The sequence below is a fragment of the Pundamilia nyererei genome, unplaced genomic scaffold, assembly GCF_000239375.1.
Source record: "Pundamilia nyererei isolate P.nyererei 1_Seehausen unplaced genomic scaffold, PunNye1.0 scaffold00094, whole genome shotgun sequence".
Classification (NCBI taxonomy): domain Eukaryota; kingdom Metazoa; phylum Chordata; class Actinopteri; order Cichliformes; family Cichlidae; genus Pundamilia; species Pundamilia nyererei.
The window spans coordinates 1717719-1733012 of NW_005187495.1; the positions used below are offsets into that span (position 1 = coordinate 1717719).

General features: G+C 42.8%; 1 protein-coding gene across 1 annotated transcript; it reads left to right on the plus strand.

Annotated features, from left to right (window-relative positions):
* The first annotated feature begins 14 nt into the window (after positions 1-14).
* On the plus strand, positions 15-6997 carry xkr6a (XK, Kell blood group complex subunit-related family, member 6a). Its single transcript, XM_005739856.2, has 4 exons — positions 15-1020; positions 4094-4290; positions 4866-5283; positions 6446-6997. The coding sequence occupies exons 1-4, from the start codon at positions 431-433 to the stop codon at positions 6948-6950; spliced, it is 1710 nt and encodes a 569-aa protein (XP_005739913.1). The 5' UTR covers positions 15-430; the 3' UTR covers positions 6951-6997.
* Positions 6998-15294: the final 8297 nt, after the last annotated feature.

Consider the following 15294-nt stretch of genomic DNA (forward strand, 5'->3'; position numbering starts at 1 on the left):
CACACACACACACACACACACACACACACACACACACACACACACACAGAGTCACTCACACATCTTAAGAACAGCGGGAGATGCATTACGTCATAGCCTCTCATTGCCCTAGATGACCGCGCGCGCAGGACGGGGAGGATGCGGGGCTGCCGGACTAGAACGGTAACAGATTCCGCTGCTGCTGCTGACCGCGAGCCCCCGGCGGGTGTGTGTCGGCCGGTAGAGAAAGAAGAGGAGCCGCCGTCGCGCGGCCGCCGGCTCTGATGGCTCCTCGCGCCCAGGGCGGGAAAGAGTCACAGCAGTCGCCGCGGAGCGAGAGGGTAGGGGACAGCAGGTATCTGGGAAGTGACGTGGTGTCCGCGCCCCACAAGAAAGCAAAACGGTGCGTTTGTCGTGCATCTCGCAGGAGGGCAGGAGCGGGAAGGCGAACATGGCCGCACAGTCCGACGGCGGCAAAGCCGGGGTCGGGTGCGGCGGCGGCGGGGGTTTCGCCCAGCTCTATGATGTTGACGCCGAGGAGCCTCTGGACTCCGCGGCGATCCACATCTGTCAGTGCTGCCGCTCTTCCGCTTGCTACTGGGGCTGCCGCTCAGCTTGCCTCGGCTCTCTGCTCGGCGGGAGTCCGCCTGCCGGAGGGGTCGGCATCCGGGAGACTCACTGCCCGCCCCGGGAGCAGCTGTGGCTGGACTGCCTCTGGATCATCCTTGCCCTCCTTGTCTTCTTCTGGGACGTCGGCACGGACCTGTGCCTGGCGATGGACTACTACCAGAGGCAGGACTACCTCTGGTTCGGCCTCACTCTTTTCTTCGTACTGGTGCCCTCGGTACTGGTCCAGATTCTGAGTTTCCGATGGTTCGTGCAGGACTACACCGGCGGGGGGCTCGGGGAGGTCGAGGGGCTGACCAAGCGGGGCACGGTGGTTCTGGGGTGCCTGTATCCTGGAAGGGACCGCCTGCAGCTGGCCACTATCTGGCTGTGGCAGGCCACCATACACATCCTCCAGCTGGGACAAGTGTGGAGGTAAGAGGGGGAGGGGGGCAACACAAACACACCTGATCCTTCTCTCGCTCTCTCTCTCTAACAGGCTCACAAAAACTTAATGCTCCTAATGAGCAGAGCAGGGTGTCCACTTGATGTGGCTACTAGAAAAGACAGCTCGCTTCACAGTGACAGGCAGGAGAGAAAAGCGAGAGGAAGACATGGAAAGGCTCTCTGCGACTCCCTCTGTGCTTCAGTTGCTGTCTGGGAATGACAGGAAGATATTAAGAGAGACAGTCAGGAGAACAGAGAGCCTGATTTCACACACAAACTCTGATCTGTTGAAACTTTTCATTTCTGACTCATCCTATGAAAAGCTAATTCAGCAACTCGCTGACCGCCCTGCAGTAAGAAAGAGTAGAATTCAGAGCCAGAACAGAACCTGAGTAAAGCATCTGCAGTTGCAGAGTAGCTACAGTTAAGCCTTCACACAGTGTAAAGAAACAAAGTGAGCCACATCCTTCAGAGTGTGTGTTTTAAGGGCTGACCGAAGCGCTCTCCATGGTGCTGAACAGATTCCCAGCATTTCCAGCTTTTGGTCAAGGCTCTTCCCTTCTGAAATGTCAGCATGCCTTTGCGTGTATCTGTGTGTGCGCTGACACATGTCAGCACGTGTGTGTGAACAGTGGAAAAACGGTGTCAAGGCTCTTCCCATGAGTGTCAGCATGCATGGAGAGTACAAAGAGGAAAAGCATCTGCGCTTCTGGCAGCACATCTCTTACTCTCTCTCCCTCTCTCTATTTATCTCTCTCACACACACACAGACACACACATATATTCCCACAGTTGGACAATGTTAGGTGTTAATTGTGCTAAAAGCACTGTTGGGGGAAAAACTGAAATGCACACACTTCTTTTCATTGTGGGCTTCTTGCCTCATATAAGCATGCAGCTTGGTCTACACACACAAACACACACACTGTAGTTATAGAAGTAACACAAGTGCGCTGTTTGTTTGGTTTTTTTCCAGCCTCCCAGTCTATGTAAGGACAACGTTTGCTCTCTTCCCTCCCTCCTCTCTCTTCTCTCTGAGAAGACTTCTTAATGGTGTCCACTTGCCCCTGGGTGGGCAGCAGGGAGAGTAGAGTAGTGTGTGTGTGTGTTTACGTCCTACTATGCTGATGTGCTACACAGCTTCTATGCTTTGGTTGTAGGGTTAAATCAACCCCTCTCACACCCATACACACATACCAGTATTTGTCCCCCCTTGGCCCTCAGAATGGACTCTCCCACCTGGAGGAAGGGCCGGATGGGAAGGAGCATAGAGAGAGGGTGGGGGAGAAGAGGGCGAGAAAGGGTGGTTATAGCTGGGGAAATTGAGAGATGGAGAGGCCGTGGAGAGGGAGAGATGGGGGGTGAGGACATGCACAAGTGGAGTGAAAAAGAAGGGGGAGGGGAGAAGAAGGAGAAGTGAGAGTGGTGGGGGCAGGGTGGGCTGGATGGAAGATCAGCTGTACTTGGTTTGAGACCACCTCCTTCCATGTCAGGGCATTAAGGAGCTACACTCAACACTGCAGACCAGAGCTCCTGTTTACAGAAGCCAAACAAATGATACTGATTATTTATCCTTCACTGCTCTTGAGTCAAGGACACACATCCTTCTGGCCTTATTTTAAAACCAAAACATCTCGAAATGGTTCGTTTGGGAGGGCCGGCGTGCTGTAAATCGATGCACATGTGGGCGTTTTCTTCCAGGGACGCTGCATTATTTATGGGGCGTGAATTAACCTCCAGGTCTAATAGGCGTACTGTACGTAATGTAGAAGTGCACGTCTGCATGGAGGACACCCATGCATGGACTGCAGCCATGCACGGGGAAGCTGAAGGATTTTATTTTTACAGCACGTTTACATTTGTGTGCATACTCCTCTCACACACACACACACACACACACACACACACACACACACACACACACACACACGCTCAGTGTGGCAGTGAGGCAGTTTAATTGAGATCACTGCCTACATCCCGCCCACATGTGCTGTAGTTTCCCACATCCAGCACGTATAGATCAGCATCTCTTCAAGGCTGTTTATAGAAAGGTTAAATTCAGTGTAATGAAGTAATGAAGGCTAGAAATATTCACAGCCACCAATCAGGTGAAACAGGAATAAGTCAGAGTGTTGGTTTTGATTTAGTTGCCCAATTAAGCGAAAGAACGCAAGGGAAGATGTGACCTATTAGGCTCATTTCCAGCTCCTTATTCTTATTCCTGGACTCTGGTAGAGTTCAAAATAATCCATATCTGTCTGATACGGGACCTTGATGAAGTCCACGAGTTTGACTGCCGTCTGAGACCAGCTCTTTTGGCTCCCTTTAAACCAGATTTTTCTAATTGGCCAGCCCTCCAGCAGGCGGGAAGCTGCTCGTGTGCCTTAGATGACCATATTAGGGAGATCTGCTATCAGTGACAGCATGCAGATTTTTTTATTTATATTTTTTGCATCTAAAGGAGGTGTGTTAAAAATAAGGCCTGAGGGCCAGAAGTGGCCCAGCACAGGCTCCAACCCGACCCCGTGGACATCTTTGGAGGAGTCTGAAGGAGGGCGTAAATTTTGAATTTATCTATATTTTAATAAAGTTGACATCTTGTTCACCATCCATACTACATCAAAGTAATGAAGTAATAGATTTTTTCATGATCTACTATAGAAATTTAATTTTTTTTCAGTTTGTCCTCAGTAAAATATAATTAATTAATTAAAAAAGATATTTTCTGTGATTTAACAAAAACATTCTGCTTCAAACGTACTTTTACTGTTATTTTTACACATTTATTTCTTACATTTTAAGCCCAAAGAGTAATTTCTTTATCATGTAGAAAAACTAACATGTACTGTTGAATTTGCACTTCTTCTTTATTACATTGTGATATCGCAGAGATTTAATGTGCAGATAAACTGCTTTACACTTTGATCTTAAGTGAGTCTGGCACACTTAAGATCAAAGCAGGCCGTACATGGCCCACGACGTGAAATGAGTTTGACTTCCCTGATTGAATGTGTGTAGAAAAGCCTGACATATGCGTGTTTGCCCCTCTGAACCCCTACAGGTACATCAGGACGCTGTACCTAGGCGTCATGTCGCGTCGGCAGAAGGAGCACCAGCGGCGCTGGTACTGGGCCATGATGTTCGAGTACGCTGACGTCAACATGTTGCGTTTGCTGGAAACGTTTCTGGAGTCGGCGCCTCAGTTGGTCCTGCAGCTCTGCATCATGATCCAGGAGAACCGAGCTGAGACGCTACAGTGTAGGTGGTTGGATGGATTTACAGACTGCACTGTACCGGCGTAATAGCATGTTTTCGCGTAGCCGGCAAACAGCATGCAAATGAGCAGCTGCTCAAGTGCTAATTATCAATTTGCACCTATTGTGCTTGATTATGTGTAGCTGCAGATGGCTGCTGGATTTCGCAGGTTTTTACTGTTGTTCAGGTTGTCAAAGATAGAAAGCGATGTGCGAGTCAGACTCCATCATCCTCCTCTTCCGTGTTGCATGCATCATCTTGGGCGGCCACCCACTGGTGTTATTCATCGCGCTCACTCTGGAGTTTTGGGACACAGTTTACCTTAATGGAAAGATGTGACGAGTACACAAGGGGGCGGATACACACGGCAGCTGGGACATTAAAAATAACTTTGTATTTGAGACTCGTCATTACCAAATGTCTCAGTCGTGACACGCACTACCTCTTACTTATTGTATGCTCACACCATTACACAAAACAACCTTCCCCCCTCTCCCTCCCTAGTGAGTCATTATAATGTCGTGTTTATACAAAACAGGAGAAGCATGGAAATCATCCACCTCTGTGTCTCCCTGCAGGCATTTCCTCCTTAGCCTCCCTCCTGTCTCTCGCCTGGGTTCTGGCCTCCTACCACAAACTGCTCCGAGACTCTCGTGACGACCAGCGCAGCATGAGTTACCGCGGGGCGCTGCTGCACCTCTTCTGGCGCCTCTTCACCATCTTCTCCCGCGTCCTCTCGCTCGCTCTCTTTGCCTCCCTCTTCCACATCTACTTCGGCATCTTCGTGGTGCTCCACTGGTGCGCCATGGCCTTCTGGGTGGTGCACGGAGGCACTGATTTCTGCATGTCCAAGTGGGAGGAGGTGCTCTTCAACATGGTGGTCGGCATTGTCTACATCTTCTGCTGGTTCAACGTGAAAGAGGGTCGGACGCGATACAGGATGGTGGCGTACTACACCGTGGTGCTGGCCGAGAACAGCATCCTGACTGGGCTGTGGTGAGTTTAGCGCCGTTTGCATTCTTTGATATCCCTGATGCAACAAGTGTAAAATCGTAAAATATGTTTTTTCACATAAATATCACAGAATGTATGCAAGAATATCCAAAAACTATAAAAGGTAGGCGTACCTCTTACTTCACAAGGAGCTACCGTAAAGGCACGCAGTGTCCTGCAGCTTCTCAGTTCATCCAGCTTCACAAAGCTAAATGGCAATGATCTGTATAATGATCTCTTTCTAATTCTCTTATAAATGTTTTCTTCTCCTTCCTTTGTAATTTTGGAGTTTTTTATCTTTTCTATGCTGCCTGTGTTCTCTCGGGCTTTCCTTTCATTCTTTACTTCCTGTTTTATTTTGAAGGTTACTTGTTCCTTTTCTGCTGAGTATTTAATCTGTATTGTATCCTGCTCAGACTTCAAATTTATTCTGAAATGAACAAGTAAACAGACACATTTAAAGTATACCATAAGTGCTTACCAAGGCTTAGCCCATTTACAACACTAGCAAGGTAAGCCTATATCACAATATTCATGTAATAAAAGGCTAGTAAATGCTTTCTTGATGAGTTTACTGCCATACTACTTGCAACATAACTAATGGCCACATGGCCCAGGGCCAGTAAGTAGTACACCGAAAAATTGTTTTGCCAGTTGATGACAGTGTTTCTGGCAGCCAGAGTCATCACAGTCATGGCTTTATTGAAATTCATCCATCTTTTCATGTGCTCTCATCCACCACCAGCATGCTTTACATGTTTGTGCAGTCGTTTTAATATGCTAAAGCAAAAAGCTGCGTGTATGCAAACAAACTGCTAGCTTAATTTGACAGATCGCTTTAAAGTTTGGTGCCCTCCTCCTCTCCCTCTAGCAGTGCCACCTGCAGCATGCAGGGGCTTGTCTAAAAGAAGGGTTACTGAGTGTACGACTCTATATTTATTTTAAAACGATGATTAGAAATTATTTTGCCGATTTAGATTATTGATATTAAGTACAACTCCACTAATAAACCATGTTTTAAAATACACACTGGGCTACCCATCAGTAGATAAAACAATTATAATCAGATTTGGGGGACCAGTGGGAAAGATGGTTTAATGCTATAAACACGTGTAGATGTACACCGATTAATTTAACCCCTGTACTGTCACCTGTCATCCTGTAGGTATGCCTACAGAGATCCAGTGCTGACCGACTCCTATGCCGTCCTGGCACTGTGCAGCGTCTACCTGACATTCGCAGGGGGCGTCCTGGTCATGCTGCTGTACTACGGTTTCCTCCATCCTGCCACTGCCCACCTCCAGCCAAGTCCCGCCTCATCCTGCTGTGCCCAGCTGCTCTGGGGTCTCCCTCTCCCCCCGTCAGCCCCACCCACAGCCCCTCCCACACCAGCCCACATGGCCAAGTCACAGACGGAAGAGGATGTGGCCGAGACGTGTCTTCCCGTCTTCCAGGTGAGGTCTGCGCCCCCCACTTCCAAGCCCGAGGGCCCGCTTATAAAGATCGACATGCCCAGGAAGCGTTACCCAGCATGGGATGCCCACTATGTAGACAGGCGCCTGCGGAGGACTATAAACATCCTGCAGTACATAACGCCAGCCGCTGTGGGCATCCGCTATCGTGATGGACCCCTCCTGTATGAACTGTTGCAGTATGAGTCCTCACTCTGACAAACACACAAATCAGCACACACACACACATATACAGACAAGTACACAAAAGCACATGTGCACCATAAAAAAACATGTATGTATATGTGGATGTTCAGATTTAGAGAAGATTTAGAAACACGTTCATGCACAGAAAGTCACACTTGATATAAGCACATACACACACAGAAGCAATCTGTCACACTTATATGTGTGCGCACACACGCGATCACACTTACATTCCTTGCGGGCACCTGCGACCTGTGAGTCCCATGGCCATGACTCAACAAGCTGCTTCGGCGCGAGTCCGTCTCCTCCTCTCTTAAACCTTTTGTCACTCTATTTAACTTTAATCGTCCCTCACTTGGTCTCATTTCTTTAATTTCACATGTGCGCGCTCCGCTGCAAAGAAAAAAAAAGTAAAAATATGAAACATAAGCGTAGTTTTACGATGGAGTCCTTGACCACCGCAAGCCATTTATGTTGCACGCGTTCACAGGTTTAAAAAGAATAAAAGGATGTGACACAATGACGGTCACTTTTAATAAAATGAGTTGTAACATGTCGTTATTAGTCTGGTCAAAAGATAGTGTATATATTTTCTATGTACAGAGAGGATGTTTTTTAATCTGTTGTTATGTTGTTGTTGGACACATCAGTTTCTTGACATCTCTGACAAGGTTAACGGGGAGAGTGGCCGAGCATGATGGAAAAGATGGAGACAAAGTGGCAGTAATGGCATCCAATGCACACTCAAACAACAATTTTTACATTTGCAGCCTCAATGTTAAAGAATCTAAAATTTTAGCTAAAGTGTCTCAGAAGGACAGTTTTAGTTTAGTAGATTTACTTGTTGTCTTGTCAAAGGCAACAAGTAAAATATTAGCACTAGAGAGTTGACTAGCTTAGCTTAGCTTAAAAAAACTGAAAACAGGTAAAAACAGCTAGCCTGGATTTCTTCTCCTAAAGTATCTAGTAGCTAGCATCTTGTCTTATTTAAATTATACAAAAAGATAAATGTAAAAAATAGTTTTTTGTGGGTTCAGAAAGTAGCCAAACCATCTACCATTAAGAATAATTGCACATTTACTTGCTCCTAAGACAGTAAAAGAGTAACTCTTCGAATTTTGGAGTTCATGTGCTTGTGATTCAAAATATGGAAATAAATTCATACTATAAAAATTATAATTCTTATTGATCAGGGCTTTTAAAAGAAATGTGTTAGTTCATACCTGACCTATCAGGGTAATCAGGGGAGTAAGTTTTCCAGCTAATCTGGGTTACTTTGTGTAGCGCAATAGTAGATGCTATGTTATAAATTCATACTTATCTAAATAAAGAAAAGCATGTATATGAATTTGTAGCAAATGTTATTTCTATCAACAAAATAGTTACTTTTCTATGCTCGTTTCTGCCTACACGATGTCAACAACTCAGCAAGTCCTGCCACAAAATCTGACTCGAGATCTTGAAAGCTAAAGGTTTCTACCTGTTTTTGGTTGTTATGCTAACCTAGGCAGTCTGCTTGCAGGAACTCATATTTAATGGAGAGATAAAGAACTAGTACAACTTTCCTCATGTAACTCAAAGGCCAATTGAGCATAGAACAAAGCAAGCCCAACTATATCCTTAAGATAGACTTGAAAAAAGTATGTTGAAGGCAGTTAGCAACATGTTAGCTGTAATGTGGAAAAATGAAAAACAGTTGCTTCTTAAAGCATATTACAAAAGCACTAAAATAATTTCTTCCTGAACATTTGGAAAAGTAAAAATGTAAAAAGTAAAGTCCTAGATGATGTTGGTCATAACCATATTGCTCATCTGGGAGGGAAATAAAGTGTGAAATTTGAATGCCATCTTAGGGGAAGTTCTCCATCATTTCCTTTTATGCTCCAAGCAGTTGTGGGAGGTCTTTTTATATCATAAAAATAAAGGTAGATTCAAGAGTAATTGTTTTTAATTGAGGTCTACTACATTTTTGTGTGTGTGATAGCTTAATCATGTTGGTCCCACACTAACAGGGTGCTGCCACTGAAGCTGACATAAAACAGTTTTGGACTTCAGTCATCACAACCCTCCCAGTGACTTGTCTTCTCCTGTTTCGTGTCCAATATCAACTCCTCCAAAGCCACCCACAGCTGAGCTGTGGTGTATGGCTCATTATTTATTTCTTTTGGTTTGTTTACCCCTGTAATCCAAGCTGTTACATTGGCAGGCGAAAACACATGAGCTGAGATATTAGTCATCAGCATGTCAACGGGAACGGTGCAACTCCTGAAATCTCACGCCGTGGGGGGGGGGTCCTCTGATCCCGTTCCATGAGCCCACTTTCTCCTGCTTTCTACAACCGCCTTTGCTATGAGGGCTGGGTATAGAGAGAGTTAAAACTGGGGTACGTCAACAAATTTTGTAATTTTGGTAACAGTCAAAGTCTTTCTGAGGGCGACTTGCAAATATACGTAATTTATTAATTTATTAGTCCTCAAATTATAATTCTGTGATTGATTTCAACCAGTGACCCAGAAGTATGAGAATCTTTTGAATTATTGGTAAAACCTGCAATTTTAAGGTATCACATTAAAATTTGGTTGTAGAAAAGCTTGTCGGATATGACCAGTGCTCCCTTTCCATGGCCACTGACTCTGAAGATACCAAGGCATTCCCAAAACAGCCAAGAGACAATATCTTTAGTTTGTCCTGGGTCTACCCAAGGTCTCTCCTCAGTAGTCTCACCTAAGAAACTTCCAGGATGCATATTAGTCAGATGCCTGAAACACCTCACTTGGTGTCTTTATATGCTGAGAAGAAACATCTCTACTCTGAGTCCTTACCTTATCTCTAAGAATGAGTCCAGACAGTCTTTTGAGTCTTCTTTCTGGTAGTTGTATCCATCGTTTTATTCCTTCAGTCACTATTCACAGTTTGTGGCCAAATAGTTACGGATCACTACAAACATTGTACCAATCTCTGGTCAGCCTCCCAATCCATTTCCCCCCATTCATGAGCAAGACCCCAAGACACTTTAACTCCTCTATTTGAGAAAACAGCCTGTCCCCATAGCAAAGTGGGCAATCCACCTTCTTCTGGCTCAGAACCATCGCTCCAGACTTACAGGTGTTAACTATCAACCCCGCTGCTTATTAGCTGTGAACCACTTAGTGTCTGGAAAGCAAAAAAGTCAGCATCGTACTCAAACAACCAAGACGCAATGTCAAGACCCAATATCCTCTGTCCTTGGCTGTTCCTACAAATTTTGTGCATGAAAGTTCAGAGAAAAATGACAAAGTTGGAGCAACAAAAAACCAAAACTTAGCGATAATGATAGTCCTGATCCTTACCTTGGGAAACATTGCCAGCTTTAACCCTAAGGCTTGTTTAAGGGTTAGGGTCACATCTACCATTTAGCGCTTTCACCTGTTTAGTGAAATGCAACCCTACCACCAAAGTGGTTCACCGATGAACTGGCGGATGTTAAGAACACCATTAATGACTGATAAAGTTAATCAGTAGATAAAACTGTAATAATTACCCCAGTGTGGAATTTTTTAAAATTTAAATAAGGAGACTAAAAGCAGAAATACAGCGTCCCTTTAAGTGTGAACGATAGGTGGGCTCACATTATTTTTCTGTGGTGCTAGCCGACTAACAAAACAGACAAATCAGTCCATTTGCTGCGATCCGGCGAGTAGAAACATTAGTTGCGAACGCGTAACAGAAGCAGCAGCATCAGTGTTCATATGGTGCGACACTCTCGAGCTTCAGAGTCAACTGGCTGCTAATCCCACTTCATATGGTGCAAATACAAAACACACATGTACTTATGGTGCAATAAGGGCAGATTGTCTCTTTGAATTCTATGGTGCAACTTGAGTACTGCCTTCAGTTATCAGCCAAGGCTGTGCCAAAGGCTCCGTCCAAACGGACAACTGCTCTTCCTGTCCTGCAGAAGCTATGCAAGTCTCCAACATGGGGGAGATGTGCTTAGTGTACACACACACACACACAAACACACACGGTTTTCCTCTGAAGCAGGGAGAGACACACAATGAAAAGCAGTGTAATAACATGGGATGTATCCCTACCTCACCGCTTGAACACACACAAACACACTCACACACCAATGTCCAGTATTCCCTTACCCCTTTATAATTTGGGAACAATATTCATATGGTGCTATTGAGTAAAGCTAGATGGGTTTTTGTATAGTTGTGGTTACAGTGAAGAATTAGCCAAATATGTGTATCAAACATTCAAATCGATGAAACAGTCTAATTCCTTCATGTTGACGGCGTATGTAAAAACAGCAACACTTTCCGTCTCTGTGAAACACATCAAAGCAACAATGCCTTATCTGCTCGACGGAAGTGGAGGTGGTTTCTTTTTTTCTTTCTTTTTTTCTGTGTGTGTGTGGTTTTTTTTAAGATATGAGTCATAGGAGGGTGGTGCTACTTTTCTGGTACACTCTGATCTGGACATGCACTGTACATGAAGAATAGCGTCAACACGCAGAAATCAAAGGAAAACAGCGTCATGTGCCATTTAGAGAGCACAGTCAGACATCTCCTGCTCGTTTCACAGAAAAACAAATAATGTTGGTCATAACATTATTTGAGCGATCTGGATTTGAGAGTAAATATAAATGGCCAAGAGTCACAGCTTATATGTTTCTGATCAAAGAGCAGCTGCCCCGCTTGTTTTTTTCCCACAGCATTAACCGCTGATTTTATTTTTTTGATCCAATCCACAGCTCTTTGCACCCAGAGCTCCAGCCAATGAGAAATCAGGTTTATTATAGCCAAATCAGGTTAGAAGCAACCAAATAATACAATTCTCTCTCTTTATATGGAACTACTCATAAGGAGCGTTCAGACTCAGCAATAGCCTCATGATCAAAGTCCAGGTATCATACATCAGTCTCGGTTGTGTCACCCAGCAGTCAAAAATCATCCACACTTGGCCTATGACTGAGCCTGCGCGCTCTGAGTGATAAGTTTCTTCCCTCATCGAGAAAACCAGAGCCTTATTCATGCCCACACTGTAAGAGAATTTAAATCCAGTAGGTGTTATGTCACTGTTGTATGGCTTCACATCCACAGCTATGCAAGGTTACGAGCAAGAAGGTTCTGGCCTTAGATAACCTTTACAGAAATACCACATCACTGTTCTCACGCGTTGCTTGTTTTTATATATATGTTTTAGGCTTTTTTTTCTCTTAGGAGGAAGGAATAAACCATAAAGTGTTGATGTGCAGAATTGCAAATATGTGATGTACCATTTGTTTACAGATTTTAAGCTTTTTGCATTTTTCTTAAATAATTTGGTGATTATTTTTATGGACTTTACATTGTTCTCTATCAGGATTGACTTCTGATGGTTTAAAATTGGTCGGGAGGGGAAAACTGTACCTTGGGAATAACTGGGATGAATGCCACCTCCCGACTGAGGAATGTGTATCTGTGAAAATGAAATGAAAACCAAGGAGTTGTTTTTCCTTTGGATAAAATACATAAATGTTCCACTATCAGGGTCTACAAAGCATATGAGGCCTGTGGTAAGGCTGTGTGTGTGTGTGTGTCTGAGCACAAGCTACCATACCGTGTCATGAATGCTTCATATATTCTTTTGCGTGCTTGGTCTAGAGCTGTGAAAGTATGGTTTTATTGAGGCCAGATGTTAAGTTGTTTCTGATCTCAGACCAGTTTTTACCAGATCTGAGTCCGATGACAATTCAAATCCTTTCCTTGAGGAACCGAAGAGGTTTGGTAGTTTTGGCACAGAAAATGAACAAAAAGGATTTCAGTGGTTTGACTCAGGTTTGGATACTATAAGCACAGGGCAGGGTCAAACTAAACCTTAACTTGGAAGTACCTGTTAGACGTACCATGAGCTTTTATTTTGTTAGGGTCATGCTTTTCTACCATGTTCTTCAGCTCGGGGGGAGAAAAAAAGTAGCTCTAGCGACTTCGATGTGCAAAAGTAACTTTTATTTTCTTGTGGGTGGCATTTTGATTGTAAATACCTTTTTCTGGTAATCCTTCTCAGTTGGATCTATGTTCCATGGGTTTGCTTAGATGGCTCTTTGAAATGTACCGATAGTAAATGTTCTTTCTAAATATCCAGAATGTAAAACGAGAGAAGAAAAATTCAGCCTGACTGGAAGCTGTGTTTTCATAGGAATCTGTGCCATTGTGTTGTCTTGAGTATAAGCACACTGATATTAGCTCTGTGGGTGGGATGACGTTTTTGGAGGTGATTTGCCAGACAACTGTGCTCCTTTTTTTTTACTTTAAAAGAAAATAATTATTAAGCAATAATTTATTTCAAAAGAAACCTTCACAAGAAATGTTTATCATAATATATAACAAAATAATTTGTTATACATTATGATTTTAGTCACAGAAAATTCAGAGAGAAGACTTTCATGTTTATGGGGGGAAATTAACAAGACAAAATAATGGTAAATGTAAAAATAGAAAAAGTTAACATTCTGACAACTAATTTTTTTTTTTTTAAACCTTAATCTTGATTTCTGAGTTCAATCTTGCACATTTATCACTTCATCAATTCAGGTTATCTTTGCTTACATATTACTACAAAAATGTCAAATTAAAAAATCCATTGTGTAATTATTTTTGCTTCAGTTTAAAGTTTAACGTACAAGGAAATGGCTAATTAGCTAGCTAGCTAGTTCTGGCCAAAAAGCTAACGCTAACGAAAAAGTTTTTCGCACAATTGGTTTTGTTTGGAATAAATAACATAAAAGATATAAAATAATAAATCGAAAGTATTCATTTATTATAAAAGAAGACTTCTCCCACATCTAATCTCTGTACAAACCTTATCTAGAGAGTTTGTGACTTCTAGTCACATTTATGATTTATCTTTTAGTCGTATATTTAGCATACATATCATTAGACATGAAAGCAGCATCTTTTTATATTTGTCCATATTTTCCAAGTTATTAGTTTTTACCTTCATTAAAAAAATGTTCAATTTCTCAATTCACCCCAATTCCAAATATCAGCTCGCTAGTTTGGTTCTGACTAAAAAATACAGTATCTCGTACAAAAACAAAAAAAGCTAACTAGCCATTTCCCTTTTCCTGCAGTCCAGGTGATTGTGATAAAAATGTATATATTGGATAAGGAGGACATTTTAAACTCCACATATAATCAACTAGCTGAGTGCAGTGCAATCACAAAAAAGCCAAAACATGGGCGTGTATTACATTTCATATGCGAGTCGGGCTGTCTGGCTAACATCTCCTAACTTCACTACAGAAATTCAAATTGCTCCCACGTCAGCTCATGAGAGATACCACTCAGGGGGTTTCCCTAATTCACAACAAATACAAATGGGAGGGGAACAAGAAGACCCATCGTGTACCTTCAGTTTGTCTGTGTATTGCGTGTCTACGATAGTACCTAAGCATTACGGTTAAGAGTTGAATGATATTTTCGGTGATTCTAGGCAGCCACCATTAGGAAATGTGTTATTTTTGTTACAATACCTCCTGAAAATAAAGTCTATTTATCTGTGAAGAGACAAAGATTTACAATAATACAGATGACTACATAGAAATGACAGATTTTAAATGATGTGAAAGAAATATAAATGAAAACATGTACAGTTCGTTTGGTTTTGAACACAGAACAAATGTATATGCGTCAGTATTGAGTTTGATTTTATATGTTTATCATTTTATTACATTGTAATGTGACTGCGATGGAGAAAAAAATATATATAAAGGAATATAAATTAATTTTTCCCAAAGGTGTCTCGGTTGTTTTTCCCCAATGCCAGCTGACATAAGGAGTTTTTGTGTAGTGATTCTGAGGAGGATTAAGAGACGAATCAGGCTTCCCAACATTTTTTATTTTGTCAAAATCTCGTAACTACACAAATATTTTGACATGTTAGACACAATTTGCATAGTACAGATTTCTTTTACACTTCTAAAAACAGTAACTTTAAACATCAAGCCTTGATGCGAGTGCAATACAGAGAGCATACATGTAGCATTTAAACACCTGGATATGACATCTGCATTTAAAAAAAACAAAAAAAAAAACTGTCATACCAGTGGCCTGAATTTAACTCAGTGCACAACTTGCTCTACTTCCTGAGCTACAGCTGCCCACATATGTGCACATTACATAAAGCCATCAAAAATAACTATATGTGCAATATGCAGAAGAGGGAACATCACATGGCAAACTTTACAAAAGTTAGGGTTTCACATTCTAAATGGTTAAAGTATGCAAGCAGCTTAGCACTGAGTGCAAGTTGCATGTTTTTATTCTGTGATGTGGTTATACTCAATAAATCCCTTGAAAAGTACAGAAAATATTTCACCCATCTTCTT